At 41.2% G+C, this 15,222-nt stretch overlaps 1 protein-coding gene across 4 annotated transcripts in view; it reads left to right on the forward strand.

The window, feature by feature from the left end:
• Positions 1-15,222, forward strand: part of kcnk2 (potassium two pore domain channel subfamily K member 2) — a 203,777-nt gene that overhangs the window by 56,057 nt on the left and 132,498 nt on the right. The window contains exon 1 of one of the 4 annotated variants that reach the window (XM_008125852.3): positions 13,028-13,402. The exons of 2 other annotated variants lie outside the window; for them this stretch is intronic. In XM_008125852.3, coding sequence (XP_008124059.1) covers position 13,402 — 1 coding nt within the window. In that variant the 5' untranslated portion in view covers positions 13,028-13,401. Of the gene's footprint in view, positions 1-13,027; positions 13,403-13,913; positions 14,300-15,222 lie in introns of those variants that run through there. One more of the 4 variants, XM_062972094.1, reaches the window with a different exon arrangement.

Consider the following 15,222-nt stretch of genomic DNA (forward strand, 5'->3'; position numbering starts at 1 on the left):
TATGAACACCTTCCTACTTTAATGAGTTTAAGTTTCCAACGCCAGGTGACTTGCCTGGTAGAAACTGTACATATAATATTAGAGCACCTGTCTGTATGTGATTGATAGAAATTCTTGGAGAACCTATGGAGTCTCAGAAGATTGGGGATAGGCAAATTTTGAGCTCATCTTCAACAAGGGAGTGGGGAGAGCATCCTGGCAGATATTGAGCTATCGGGAATGTTTATAACTGATAAAGCAACTTAAAAGTGCTGCAATTAACAAGAACCAGTAGGGATGTCTCAAAAACCAGTAATGCCAGGCTAAACCTATTTCTTTTTAAAATAGAATTGCATGTTGGGTGGAATAAGAGAATGCTGTGGCTTTAATCTGTCTTGATTTCAGTATGTTTTTGATATGAGCTCCATGAGGCTACAGATGATTTGTAGCTGGTTGATGGACCAAACCCAAAAGAGTGTTCATCAATAGTTCTTTGTCATCCTTGAGAGAAGTGACAAATTGGGTGTTGTAAAGATTTGTCTCTGTACTAGTATTGTTCAACATCTTTATAAATTACTTGGATGAAGGAAGAGAGGTATGCTTATCAAATTTCAATTGAAACCAAACTAGACAGTCAGATAAGACCCTACAGAAGATAATCGGGATTCAAGATGACATTAAAAGATTGGAAAACCAAGACAATGATAAAAATGAATTTCAACAGGGATAAATGTAAATTACCACATATAATTAGGAAACATCAAGTGCACAAATATATGATGGGTGATACCTGACTTGACAGCAATAGATGTGAAAAGGATCTAGAAGTTGTAGTAGACCACAAATTGAACACAAGTCAACAGTGCACTGTGACAGAAGGAAAAGCCAATTCAAACCCAAACAATAGAGCCAAAAGTGTAAGAAAAGAGATGTTGACTTAGTGTTTGTTTTTTTATATATAAAAAACTGAGGATAAGAGCTACTCAACAGTGGGACACCAATTCGTGAACTCTTTTTCCATGGATGGTCACCTGTCAGAAATGGATTAGCAGTAGATTTCTGCAGTGACTTTCACTTATTTGATCATTAAAAGTAAACACTTGTATGGTGCATAATGCAAATGACACATATATTTATACCTCCCTAGTTTTTGTTTGCAGATACTGATTTGATTCAACTGAAGTTAGTTGCAATTAAATCTAACTGAAATTAATAATTATTATTTCATTTCTTATGTCTCATGGCTCGAGGTGAGTTACAGAATAATTAAAACACATAAATATTGTAAACAAATGCATATATTAAAATGTATTTCTATAAAATAGATATTAAAATACACAGAACAGAGATTAACTACAGGACATCAGTTTAAAATTCTTGCTTAAAACTGGCTGGGCAGGCCTACCAGAAGAGATAGGTCTTTAGATGATTTTAAAATTCTGACAGCTCATTTGGCTGTTGGAGCTCTTTTGACAGGTTGTTCCACAGTCTTGAGGTAGCCTATGAAAAGGTCCTCTGGGTGACGGTCACAAGTCAAGTTATGGCAGGCTGGAGTAGATCAGAGGACCTACGTGTGTACAGCAGATTGTACAGGAGAAGGGGATCCTGAACCCAAACTATGTCGGGCTTTAAAGGTAAAAACCAACACCTTGTACTTTGTCTGGAATCTAATTGGACACCCAATGGGGTAACTTTATAATAGGTGTAGTATTCTGACTCTTGAGTCAGTATTCTGAGTCTAATGGATCTTCTATTTCATCCATTCAGCATGGATATTTCCTATTTGAAAACGTATTCTATTTTATCATCTCTAAACTATTGTGACAATGTTGTGATGAAAGAGCTCAGAACAAGTGCAGCAAAATAACTTGATATTAGCCATCATAAAGGATTCTCACTCACCCCAACTGCTGTGTTTGGTCTATAGTGCAAAACAGGCAGTGCTTTCTGTCAGTAGTATGAGCCTCATTTGCTATATTATGATTACTGTTTTGAAGATATTCCTCTGTAAAGAAAATATAATATAGAAAATTAGCATTCTATTTCTGCTTATCTGTTCTGTGTTAAAGGATCTACTTCAGTTTTTCCATTTGTTATCGGATTGTCGTCATCTCCTTCTACCATATGAGATTTTCTCATTTACATTTTTATTTTATCAGTCTTTACAGTGAAAGAATGCTTACATTTATTGATGACATAATGCTCTCAGCAGTAAAAGACCTTCCGTTCAAAACTGTCATCAGACCCTACTGAAATCAGCTAATACAGCTCTTGGCTACTTTTTCAATAAAAAGGATATAGAGATATATAAGTTTCTCCTTATGGCTAAGTGTTGTAAACTATTAAATACAATAACAAAACCAAGGAGAAATGTCTAGGCTTAATTAGATACCTGATTTTTAAATGAATTTGGTGTGTACCAATAGTTCAATGACAACCAGCCTACTGTAGTGGTTTGACCATTGGGCTAGGACTCTGGAGACCAAGGTTTGAATACTAATAATATAAATATATTGTGACTAGCCTTGAGTCCCATTCTGGAAAAAAAGTGGTGTGAGGGGAGTACATATTGCTTAGCAGTCAATTTCTTAGCTCAACTGTTTCTGTAGAATTGTCAATAATGGATCATAGCAGTGCTTAGCAATTAGTCAAATTCAAATTGTCTTGCTTAATGTCGAAGGATATCAGTGTTTTTATTAAATAATGGTTAAAATCTATGTTGCCATATACTTTTGTGATATGTACTTCAAAGTAAGCCATTCTGGAAACTGTTTATGTGTAGATACATTGAGAATCCCAGTCTTAATTTATGACTTGAGTCCAAGTAAGGTTTTATAATAGTTGTCAGTGTGCTTCACTGCTTTGCAGAAAGGCGCGAAACCAATTTTCATTGACTATAATTGAATACCAGGTGCTGTAAACCTATATTTCAGAAGAAGAAATGGGCAAAACATCCCTGAGCATTCCTTACTTAAGAAGAGCCTATGAAATTCATGGGTTCACCATAAGACGTCAGGCAATTTGAAGGCACACACACACACATAAATACTGTAGGTGACTTGGCTTGTGTGACTGCAAATGTGATTTACTAGTATGAAGCCACCATAAAGTATAACCCTATGATCTTTAGATCAAGAGACCATAGCCCAATCTAGTTTATTTTGCTAAATGAAACCAAATAATCCTATCAGACCATGAATATTTCTGAATGCCTCAAATAGCTGAGAAATTTTAGAGCAGGCAACCTAATACTGGCAGAAAAGGAATCCCACAAGGAATATTGCAAGGAATGAAAGAAACTTTACCTTGACAATATTGGTGATGGCAACAAACACGCTGCAAATTTTAAAATGACTCCCACTCACTGAACATAGTGACATTAGACCATTAAGTGAGCTCAGGAAAAAACCAGCCTATTTGAGAGTGACATGTAAAAAATTAAGAAAATATATGGGCATATGGGAGTATGTTTCCCCTATAAATTGGTGTTGCATGACAGAATCTTCACAACAATATTTGACAAATTGTTTGTCATGTTGTGATTAAGATACACAAGTGGGAAGTGATAATTACTTTAGTCAATAATACTGCTTCCCCCTCTGCTGTATTTAAGGATGATTTTTTTTTTTACAAATAAGGGGAAGCGTAAATACATCGAGTACTTTTCAGTACACACCAACATACCCTGTTTCCCCTAAAATAAGACATCCCCAGAAAATAAGACCTAGTAGAGGTTTTACTGAATCGCTAAATATAAGGCCTCTCCCGAAAGTAAGACCTAGCAAAGTTTTTGTTTGGAAGCATGCCCATAGAACAGAACACCAGAGCAGATTGGTAAATGTACGTACCATAGAGTGTTGTACATGGAAATAATGGTAATAACAAGAAATTCTTGATAGGATTCACAGTTTGTCTGGTTATGCTGGTTTGTGATGACAACTACTGTCCAGTTTATAATAAATGTTCATTTTTTGTTCAACAATAAATGTGAATTCTTCTTCATGGAAAAATAAGACATCCCCTGAAAATAAGACCTAGAGTATCTTTGGGAGCAAAAATTAATATAAGACACTGTCTTATTTTCGGGGAAACACGGTAGGAAAGTTGTTTTTTGATAATCTTAGTTTTCTTCTCTTCACTTTTGGTGTGTCCTTTTACATGGTAACTAGAATTATCTACAGAATGTCAAGTGTGAAACGGCAATAGGTTTGTGTAAGGACTTGAAATATTGGTGGTGGTTGTTGCCATGCACCTGCAAGTCATTTTCAACTTATGGTGACCATAAGGTGAATGTCTAGACCATCACATTGCTTTCTTCCAAATGGGGGTTCTTCTTTGCCTTCCTCTGAGGCTAAGGCCCCTTCCACACAGCTGAATAAAATCCCACATTATCTGCTTTGAATTGGAATATATGGCAGTGTGGACTCAGATAATGCAGTTCAAAGCAGATATTGTGGGATTTTCTGCCTTGATATTCTGGGTTATATGGCTGTGTGGAAGGGACCCTAAGAGATAATGACTTGGACAAGGTCTTTGATGGCTTAAAGGGTAATTGAACCATAGTCTCCAGATTAATAGTCCAAGGGCTGGTCTGTGGCGCAGCTGGCTAGTAACCAGCTGCAATAAATCACTACTGACCGAGAGGTCATGAGTTCGAAGCCCGGGTCGGGTTAAGCCCCCGACCATTAAATAGCCTGGCTTGCTGTTGACCTATGCAGCCCCGAAAGTTGCATCTGTCAAGTAGGGAAATTTAGGTACACTTTATGCAGGGAGGCTAATTTAACTAATTTACAACACCATAAAACTTCCAGCAAAACACGAGGAAAGGAATGAGGAAGTACAGCCACTAGGGGACAGTAAAGCAACAGCTCCCCCTGTGGCCAGAATCGTGAAGCTGGAAAAATGTTAAATGCCTCTGTGTCTGTCTATACTGTATGTTGTTTGTCTGTTGGCATTGAATGTTTGCCATATATGTGTTCATTCAGGGTGAAAAGGGCAAAATATAAATACTGTAAATAAATAAACTCTCAAACCATTACACTATACTAGGCCTACTATGATATTGGTAATTTTATTCCAAGGAGTTTAGTATCTGAATAAGATACCTTTCTTCTCTAAAACACTGAAGAAATAATGACTGTATCAGACTGGACCATACATAGAAGGTATGCAAATGGAGCCTCAGATCATTCCTGAACTTGCTCTGTGATACCACGATCACATTACTTCCATGGAGCTATGATGCAGCTAAACACACAGTCCAGCTTTCCCCTTTTCAAAGGCTGCAAATGTCATGTTAAATGAAATTTGAGATGCTACCTATATTCTTTATCTTTAAAAAGCGGGAGGAAATGAAATTAACTGCATCCCCCCAATTAACTACTGGAGTATTGCTATGGGTGTATGTGAACTATAGAATTAATGCAGTGTGATACCATGGCTCAATATTATAAAATTATGGGATTGTAGTTTTACAAGGACTTTAGCCATCTCTGCTAAAGAGTGCTGATGCCAAGAATGCCACAGCAGTTAAAGTGGTGTCAAACTGCATTAATATTGTAGCGTAGATGCACCCATAGTTTTCAGTGATTTCTTGAGTGCAGTATCCATATGCTCCAAAATGTTTATTCGCCATATAAATTGACAGAGGGTCTTATTCTTTGTAGTTGTGATGTGCCATCAAGTTGGCTTCAAGTTATGGGGACCCTAAGAAAGAGAGGACTCATAGATCTGCTTTGAATGTCATTTTCCTGCTTCTTGGCAGGGGTTGGACTGGATGGCCCGTGAGGTCTCTTCCAACTCTATGATTCTATGATTATATGATCTGTCATTATAAGTCCTACACAGATCTTGCAAACTCTGGTTTCTAATCCTTAAACTCTTATTTTAACAGTAGTTCCCTGAATTCTGTACAAGTCTGATATTCTCTCTCTTTTTCTGGAAAACTAATCTATGTTATTTATGTATACTTTATGTGTTTTACAACTGACCCCAAGATAGAATAACGTTCATACCACTTTTTTTCCCACATAACCGTATAAGAATTGTAGGGGAAAGAGTTTTTTTCCCCTCGTGGGAGGAACAAGCAATGTTTATACAAGGCCATTTGTAGCAAACCTTTCAGGGGAAAAGGAGAATGGTGTTTTATGTATGAAATTTTCCAAGCTGCAGAGGAAGAGAAATAGGTCATGTAAATATGTAGTGATGCCCTTTTTTATCTAAAGACTGTACTACAAATTGTGGAGCTTTGCAGCTCCTTTCAATAGTAAGTAGTATTTGGGCCAAAGCTTATAGCTAAATTATGGCTACACATCTAACAAAACATTTGGGACTATTGTCCCAAATGGGAATTCCATAGGGCAGGCTTTGTCAGATGTTTCCCCTGGTATCCTCCACATGTATTGAACAAACAGATTCAATCAGCTCCAGCCAGCATAAATAACTAAGATTATAGGAAATTCACTCCAAAAATACTTTGAGACCAGAGCTTGGGGAAATCTCTTCTAGGGTCTCATATTGGAAGACTGCAACCTAAATGTATTTATTTTACTTGTGCATTGCTTTCTCTGTCAAAGGGACCAGACTAATTGGAAAATGTAGATTGTGGTGGCCCATAAGGAATTGATCTCATAGATCTGAATAGATTTGAGGGCTGAAGCATCAATGGGCTATTGACTCAAGGGTGTATAATGAAGGTAGCAATTGAGTCCTTGCTACATGTTTGCTAGCCTGCATCCCCAAAAGTGGCTTGGAAGTGTTGATTAATGAGACTGAAACTTTCCATTTTCCTCATGGGCATGATTTATTTAAAAATAACACCCTCTCCCATCTATATCATTTATAATCTGTGATGCACTTGTGGTGATATCTATTTGCTTGCTGGTTTTTCTATTACAAGTGTATGTCTATAGCATCTAACTTGAAAGACCACCTCCTCCCATGTCTACCAACCTGTCAGCACACTATGGTCACTAATAAAAATCCTTCTTCAAATGTCACCTCTTTTTAAGGGCTAGGGGGCCAAAGGAGGGCCAAATTATATGGTGGTGAGCAAATGATAAAAAGTCCTTCCCAGAGAATTGTGTCTTTTTTGTCTTTTAGATGCAAGGCACAATCTTTTAATCTAGAGATTAAAGAAAACACTTTTTATCATGTCAGGAATGAATTGAGAATATATTACAAGTCACCTCTACTGTGAGAGAATCAGCCGTCTTCAAAGATGTTGCCCAGGGGATGCCCGGATGTGCTACCATCCTGTGGGAGGCTTCTCACATACTCCCACATGGGAAACTGGGGCTGACAGATGGGAGCTCACCCCTTCTCGTGGATTCGGACCGCTGACCTTCAGATCTTCAGGTCAGCAGTTCAGCCAGTACAAGGTTTAACCCATTGCACCATTGCGTACTGAAAATCCTATATTAACACTGTCCTGCAAACACATGCTTTTATGTACAGTTTGTTTCTCTTTGTTGCTGTTGTTTGCATTAATTTTTTAGTGTTAATAATCATCCTATTTATATGTTTTATCTGTTTATATGTTTTACACACATAAACATTTATAAATGGCTTTATAAAGCAAAGAAAAGCAATTAGTTACACTACATGGGTGATACTGAATGATTTTTCTTAGGCCAGGGCTAAGAAATTATCTATCTGAATGCTCCTGTATTTAATATTCTGTGTGGGGGGAGGGGGGGAAGAGTATATAAAACCGGGGTGTTGGATTATCGTTCACACCAGCCCTTATCAGTAATTAATTACACATATTGGAACTTCTCGACAAATACACTAGAAGTGTATCATCAGTGCTTGGATGAAAACTTCTTGCTAATTCACAGTGGAAAAAGTCCTGATGGAACCCATCATTACGATAAAAGAAAGCAGAAGAAGGCAGAAGAACTAAAAAGCAAGAAACTTCTGCCAATTGTTGAAACTATTGTCCTTTGGGGCTGACAAGAACTGGCTTTAAGGGGGGAGCAATGATTCAGGACCTGTTACCTGTGAAGAACCTTTGCACAATGATGGTAATTTCAGGGACTTGTGCCAGAGCAGGAGACACTCACCTGAAAAGATATCTCAAAACTGCAGCTATGAATGCCCAATATACAATCCTCAAATACATGATGGATTAATAAACATTTGTGGTGACAAGATAGTCCAAAAATTATTGAAAGATGCAATGCATCACAGTGTTTCTCTGTTTTGGCAGATGAAACTTTGGATGTGAGTATCTCAGAACAGTTATTGCTCTTGTAAGATACGTTGGTGTTAAAGTTGCAAGAGTAAGAGAACACTTTATAGGCTGTTGTGACACACAGTTTTGGAAAGCTATTTTCATTGTATGTCTCTAAAGTGGGATGTCTATTTTAATTTTTTAACTTTTTAAAATATGAGAATTATTGTTTTTAGAAAGGGCAGTGTGTGTGGGGGGGTTAATTTCAATAGGTGTATGTGTCAGAGTTTTATATCATTTTAAAGTGAAAATGGGTAAGTGATTGTAAGGATCATGAACAATCACTGTATGGCCAGCAACAATCAAGTCACCTGCTAGAAATGGAGTACTACTAATAGAAACTAAGTACATTATGTTACTCGAGGTTGGAGAGAGTTTGGAGCTTGAGGTTGAAGACTGGAACCTGAGGTTGGAGATTGAATGCTGAGCTGGAGTTGCTGGAGCTGATTTGTCCAAGGTGTATTGCCAGAAGTGTATTATTGCTGCAACGTCTGAAGAACAAGACTGTGGCATCTTGCTGAAGATAAGGACTTTATTGTTTACAAGTCATTGTGTGGAAGCAACTGAATAATCCAAGGACTCTGTTGTATTTGTGAATACCTTTATATAAATATTTTCTTTGTTAAGGAGACAGTTTGTTTTGGGTATTCTCCATAACCAGAGGGCAAAGCTTCTGAAGAAAGGAGGTTGCAAATTTAGAACCCCAATTGATGGGCACGACAGTATGGGTGGTATAAATGAACTATTGGAAAATTAACTGTCTTTACAATTGTATAAGGATACTTATACATTGATGAAAATATTAATAAATTGGATTTTTGCAATGTGCTTTATGTGGGGCTGCTCTTGAAGATGGCTCAGAAACTTCAATTGGTACAAAGGTCAGCAGCCAGGTTTTTAACTGGAGCTAATTATAGAGAGCATGACACCCCTATTAAAGCAGCTCCACTGGCTACTGATAAGTTTCTGGGCCCAATTCAAGGTGCAGGTTATGACCTACAAAGCCCTATACCAGGGGTCCCCAAACTACGGCCCGCGGGGCACATGTGGCCCATTGAAGCCATTTATCCGGCCCCCGCGGCAGCAGCTCTCTCTTCCTCCGCCGAGGAGGAAGGTGCCTGTGGCATGAAGGAGAAAGAGGGAAAGGCATACTCTGGACCATGAGCAGCCTCCCGAGTTCTCTCTCAATGTCACGCCCAGGGCAACGGAGCACTAAGAACCGAACACAGAGGCCAATAACTATCTAATATCTTTATTAAGGAAATATGTAAGAATAATAAAACAAGTAGGAAATATAGTCCAATAAAAGACCTTTCAGGAAAGGTCAGAAATAGTCCAAAATTATATTGTCCAATATTTTATATTAGAGTCCAAAGTTGAAGATCCAAACCGAAACACACTCTATTTGCAAGCAATAGAGTGGGGAAACGTCCAAACTCTTTCCAAGGTTCAAAGTAAGTCCACAGCAAAGGTAGAAACAAAGCTTGATACTAGATGCAAGGTCCAAGGCTGGAAACAAGGCAAGATATTTCTTGAATACTTGGCTAGACAAGGCAAGGCAAGGAACTGGAGTTGCGGACTTTGCGAAGTCCACACTAGGCTGGAAACATGAAATCACTCCTCAAGCTGCTCTGTTGACTCTGCACGGAACCTACCGTGCCAGGCACATTTAACTAGGTCTCGTTTTCCTGCAAAGCAGGTGTCCAGCGTTCTCTTTCCCTAGGGAACAGGAAATGAAACACAGCTCTCTCCAGATGTGAGACTCCCTAGATTTTCCCAGGGGAACATGGCTAATCAGTGTCTTGTTTAGCTGCAAGTCTCAAACTCCTCTGAACCTGCTCCTTCTCTCCCCTGCCCGCAGCATAGGACTGTCTCCTAGAAAAAGGGGGTGAGAGCTGCTCAAGGTCTGTTTTGATGGGTTCTTGGGCAAAAACATCAACATCAGGCATCTGGAAGAATTCCGACTCTTGCTGAGCCAGCGAAAACCCCATGTTTTCATCTTCATCAGCCACGGTGGCACTGGGAGCAGGACTACAGGGCCATGAGGCATTACACTCAATGTGGATAGATTATTATGCCTTTAATCCTCCTGTATTAAGAGCCTCACTTTCCATCTGAACTTGCCCTAAACAGGGTATCCCAAAAAAGGTATAGCTTAATTTAGGTTTGTTCCCCCCCTCTCATGTTAAACCCATTGGAATTAATAATGGTAGTGTAGACTCATATAATCCAGTTTAAATTAGATAATCTGGAATCAGATCCTGGGATATAGCAGCAGTGTAAAAAGGTAGTTAAAGTTCAAAGAGAGTTGAGGAGGAAGTTTCAAGGAGACTTGCCATGAGTCGAATTAGTGATCAGCTGGAATTCCTCACTCCATGTGCACCTTTCCCACCACTGCTGCTGCCAAGGAAGGCCTCGCATCCCTTGCCTCGCACAAACCTTTCCTGCCACTGTTGCTGAGGAAGTCTGGCCCTCCAAGGTCTGAGGGACAGTGAACTGGCCCCATGTTGAAAAAGTTTGGGGACCCCTGCCCTAAACGGTTCAGGCCCTGCCTACCTTTAATAATAATAATAATAATAATAATAATAATAATAATAATAATAATAATCTTTATTTATACCCCGCCACCATCTCCCCAATGGGGACTCGGGGCGGCTTACATGGGGCCATGCCCAGAACAATACAATATAACAAAATATAATAGAACAACAAATCATAGCACATTAAACAACACAATAAAAGAAAATATACACTACATTAAACAAGGTCAAAGAACAATAAAACCAAGGGCGGGCCACATGAACACTAGATTAAAACTCGAGGTGAGAAAGGAAGTAGAAGTAAAAACCACAGAGGACAGGATCATAAAGTGGCGGTGCGATATGGAGGACAAATATTGAAGGAGAGCAGCAAAAGGGATGTATGAAGTGATTACTCTCCAAAGGCAAAATGGAAGAGCCATGTTTTCAGGTCTTTCTTAAAGGCTGCTAGTGTGGGGGCTTTGATCGCAGCTCCCCCTATGAACCGCCACAGGCTCCTCCTCTCACTTCCGTCACCTTCACAAGCATGGTTGGTCGGGACAAGGGAGAGGGCTTTCTCGGTAGTGGCCCCCTGACTTTGGAACTCCCTCCCCAGGGAGAATATGCAAGCCCTCACACTGCCCTCTTTTTGCAAGGAACTGAAAACTTGGATGTTTCAACAAGCCTTCGAGAAGGATTAATCCCTAGGTCCAGTTCCTAATCGCCAGATAATAATCTGTTCTGCACCTCAACCACTTCCTCTCCTTGTGATATGCTGTTTGGACTATGCCTTGCCCAGTTCTTTTATAGTTGATTAGTATTCCTAACAATTGAACTCTTGAACTCCTGATGGAGTTTTGATGTACAGTACTTGGTTTTATATATATAATTTTAATGTGCTTTATCAAGGTTTTTGTGTTTTATGATGTTTTATTTTATTTTTATTTCATTTTTCATTTTGTTTGTTGCCATTTTGTTTATTAAGTTACAGTTAGATAATTTATATTGTCTAATGTGCCTTGTTTTGGTGTAAACTGTTTTGTATGGCATTCTTTGGGAATTGAATGGTTGTCATAGGTTTAGAAACTGCTCTGAGTCCCTTCGGGGAGATAGGGCAGTCTATCAATAAAGTTTATTATTATTATTATTATTATTATTATTATTATTATTGTATGACACAGCAAACAAGATAGATATGCTGGATTTTGTTTCACAAAATCACAAGTCAAACACTTATGACTTGTGATGTATTTGTGTGATGTATTTTCGGATGATGCGCGCAGATCCAGTTAGGGTCTGGTTATTATTATTATTATTATTATTATTATTATTATTATTGAGTCCCTGGTGGTGCAGCAGATTAAACTGCAGAGCTGCTGAACCTGCTGACCAAAAGGTCAACAGTTCAAATCCAGGGAGTGGGATGAGTTCCCGCTGTTAGCTCCAGCTTCTGCCAACCTAGCAGTTCGAAAACATGCAAATGTGAGTAGATCAATGGGTACTGCTCTGGCGGGAAGGTAATGGTGCTCCATGCAATCATGCCGGCCACATGGCCTTGGAGGTGTCTATGGACAACACTTGGCTCTTTGGCTTAGAAATGGAGATGAGCATCAACCCCGAGAGTCAGTCAGGACAAGACTTACTGCCTCACTTTAATCCGGTTTTTGCCTCCTGCAGAATTCTGGGGTTTGTAGTTTGGTGAGGCCCAGGACCTGTCTGGCTGAGCTGTTTAAAGCCCCCTCCCTAAAGTGGATTTAAAGTGGAACCATGCTCTAGTGCGATGAGGTCGTTAATGTCTGGGGAAAACCTTTACCTGTCGTCGTCATCATCATCAAATATATAGATAAAAATAATACTGTGGGGAACTCCCCCATAGCTTGTGCAGGTGGGAAGGGGAAAGCAAGAGAGACAGAAGAAAGTCTGCCCTGCTCCGTGGAGACAGCCCTGCCAACAGCAGCAGACCTGGCTCCCTTTTTGGAGCGCGCGTCTCACGCACGTCTCCAAAGCCAACTCAGCACCTGGGGAGGGGGACAGGGAAGGAGGGGAGAAGGAGAAGAAGGAGAAGAGGAGGAGAGGCCAAGGGAGTCCCCCAGACACACACAGGCAGGCTCACTTTGAGACAGACAGACACATCCACACCTTGAGTGGAGCCTTGCCCAGCCACCCAGACTTGGCACAAGGCGCACGCACGAGGTGCCACCCTTCCTCTCTCTCTCTCTCTCTCTCTCTCTCTCTCTCTCTCTCTCTCTCTCTCTCTCTCTCTCACACACACACACACACACACACACACACACACACACACACACACACACACACACACAGAGGCTCGGCTCCCTCTCCCTCTCTCCCTCCCTCTTTTTCGTGTGGTGCTCCGGTGGGTGCGCGCTTGCGCTTGCGCTCCTGCCTGTGCCTCTCTGCCTCTCTCTCCCCATCCGTGCGGTGCCTCTTCAGACCCACGCGTTGCTCGCTCTCTTTCTTTCCTCTCCTCTCTCTCTCTCCCCTCCCCTCTCCTACCTCCCCAACCCCATCCCAGTTTCCACCAGCACCCATTTTTAACCCCCTTCCCTTTTATTATTATTTTTTTTTTTGCTCCCAAACTCTGCCTCCCCCAAGCCCTGAAAAAATGCCTGCCCGTGAAGCGAGGAGAGGGCACCGGGTCTGTACATAAGAAGTGAGTACTCCTTGCAATGGCGCGTCTGGCTGGCTTGGAAAAGAGAGGAAGAAAGAGGAGGAGGAGGAGGAGGAGGAGGAGGAGGAGGAGGGAAAATGCTGCATGCTTTCTTTGCTGCTTCCCCCCCGCTGCATCTTCGCTCTAGGACGGAGGGAAGCCCACAGCCACAGCCCCACCCGTTTGCAAAGGAGCCCCCCTTTCCTTGCTGATGCCCACCTACCCCCGCCTCCGCTTTCCTCGCCCCATTCCTGCCCCCCTTCCCTGCATCTCATTGCTGGGCGCTTGGGCTGCATGCAACACCTTGGCTTCTAGGTGCTCTGCTCCACTTCATCTTTGTTCAAGGGGTGTGTGTCCAGCGTAGGGCAACGAGGTAGATAGATATATACAATTCTTTTGCATCATGTCATATCTATCTATCTGTCTATCTCATATTATGGGAGGAGAAGCTTCAGTCAGAGGTCCATTGCCTACATCCCTATTTGCCACCAAGGATTCCAGGAGCATCCTGTGTGTGTTTGAGAGAGAAGAGGGAAACTGGTTGCTTCTTTTTTAAAATAAATTGAGGCGTGATCCTTGATCTCTCTGGAGGCTTTGCAGACGTCAAAAGGGGTCCCTCTTTGGGTGAAGATGCCTTATTTATTCTGGTACATGTGTGTCTAGGGGAGGAGGGCGAACTGGGAGCGCAGCATCTTGGACGAGGCTCATAAAAGCCTAAGGAGGGTGACGTGCATGGAGGGGCAGTGAAGGATGCTGAGAGCAGCAGCTCCGGCTCTATTGTAGGATCTGCTCAAAGGGAAGATGCTCTAAGCTGCCAGCCCCTTTGTTAGCTCAGCGGTGGGTAGCTTCCTAAAAGGGAGAGCGGATCAAAGGGAATCTGGAAACTGGTGCTTCCCCAAGGTAACAGGTTTGCCTTCGGGTGTGTGGGTGTGCATTGCATCTGGACAGGTGGGGAGCACTCTTCCTCTTCTTGCTGTTTTACTATTATCATGCAGAATACAATGGCTATTATTATTATTGTTTATTGAAGAGAATGGAAGGTCCAGGTGTACAGCTGCAGGGACTATTGCAACAACCCACCATTTTGAAGTGGGAGAAGACATGGAGCAGGTTGACCACCTGCTCAGGGGGAAAGAGAGAGAGAGAGAGAGAGAGAGAGAGAGATCAAAGTGTGGGCCTGTTAAGTGATGATGGAAACAAATGGGGAGTGTGTCATGGTCCCGCCCCTTCCCACTTTCCCTGCCCGTCACATATTTTCTCAACCTTATCTGCAAGCCGCTTAATATTCTGATCACTCCAACACCTCCCCACCCCATTGAAGTGCAGTGGGCTTGAGTGCTGTTACTGCAGCTCAGCTGGTATATAAATCGTCCTGCTAAACATAATCAGTCAAGAACTTAACACAAAAGCCTTCAGGCAGCAACGTTCAATTACAGTTGTCAAATCAGTGACTCCGGAATAGTCACTCTGAAGTCAATAGGATTAGTTCCATCACATCTACTCTGGGTAGAGTGAGGTGCTTAGAAGACTGAATCCTTCAGGGTGGAGAAAGATGAGATTCTATCACAGCCCTCATTTGCTGTTGGAAGTTGTCATAGAGCCAACACAGTGAAAGGAATTAGGCATATGAAGGTGTTGCCTCAAGTCATTTCTTTCTAGAGTTGGAAAAGAGTAACAACCTGACAACACTGTGCAGTGAGTCATGAAGAATGACTCTCTGGGTTTCCTCATCTGTGGCTACTCTTTCTTTCCTTTTTTGTGTGCGGAGGGGGTCAATCTGCCTTCTGTGACTATGTCTCTTTCTGTGTTTGGAGATGCTGTAA

The sequence above is a fragment of the Anolis carolinensis genome, chromosome 1 (assembly GCF_035594765.1).
Source record: "Anolis carolinensis isolate JA03-04 chromosome 1, rAnoCar3.1.pri, whole genome shotgun sequence".
Taxonomy (NCBI): Eukaryota; Metazoa; Chordata; class Lepidosauria; order Squamata; family Dactyloidae; genus Anolis; species Anolis carolinensis.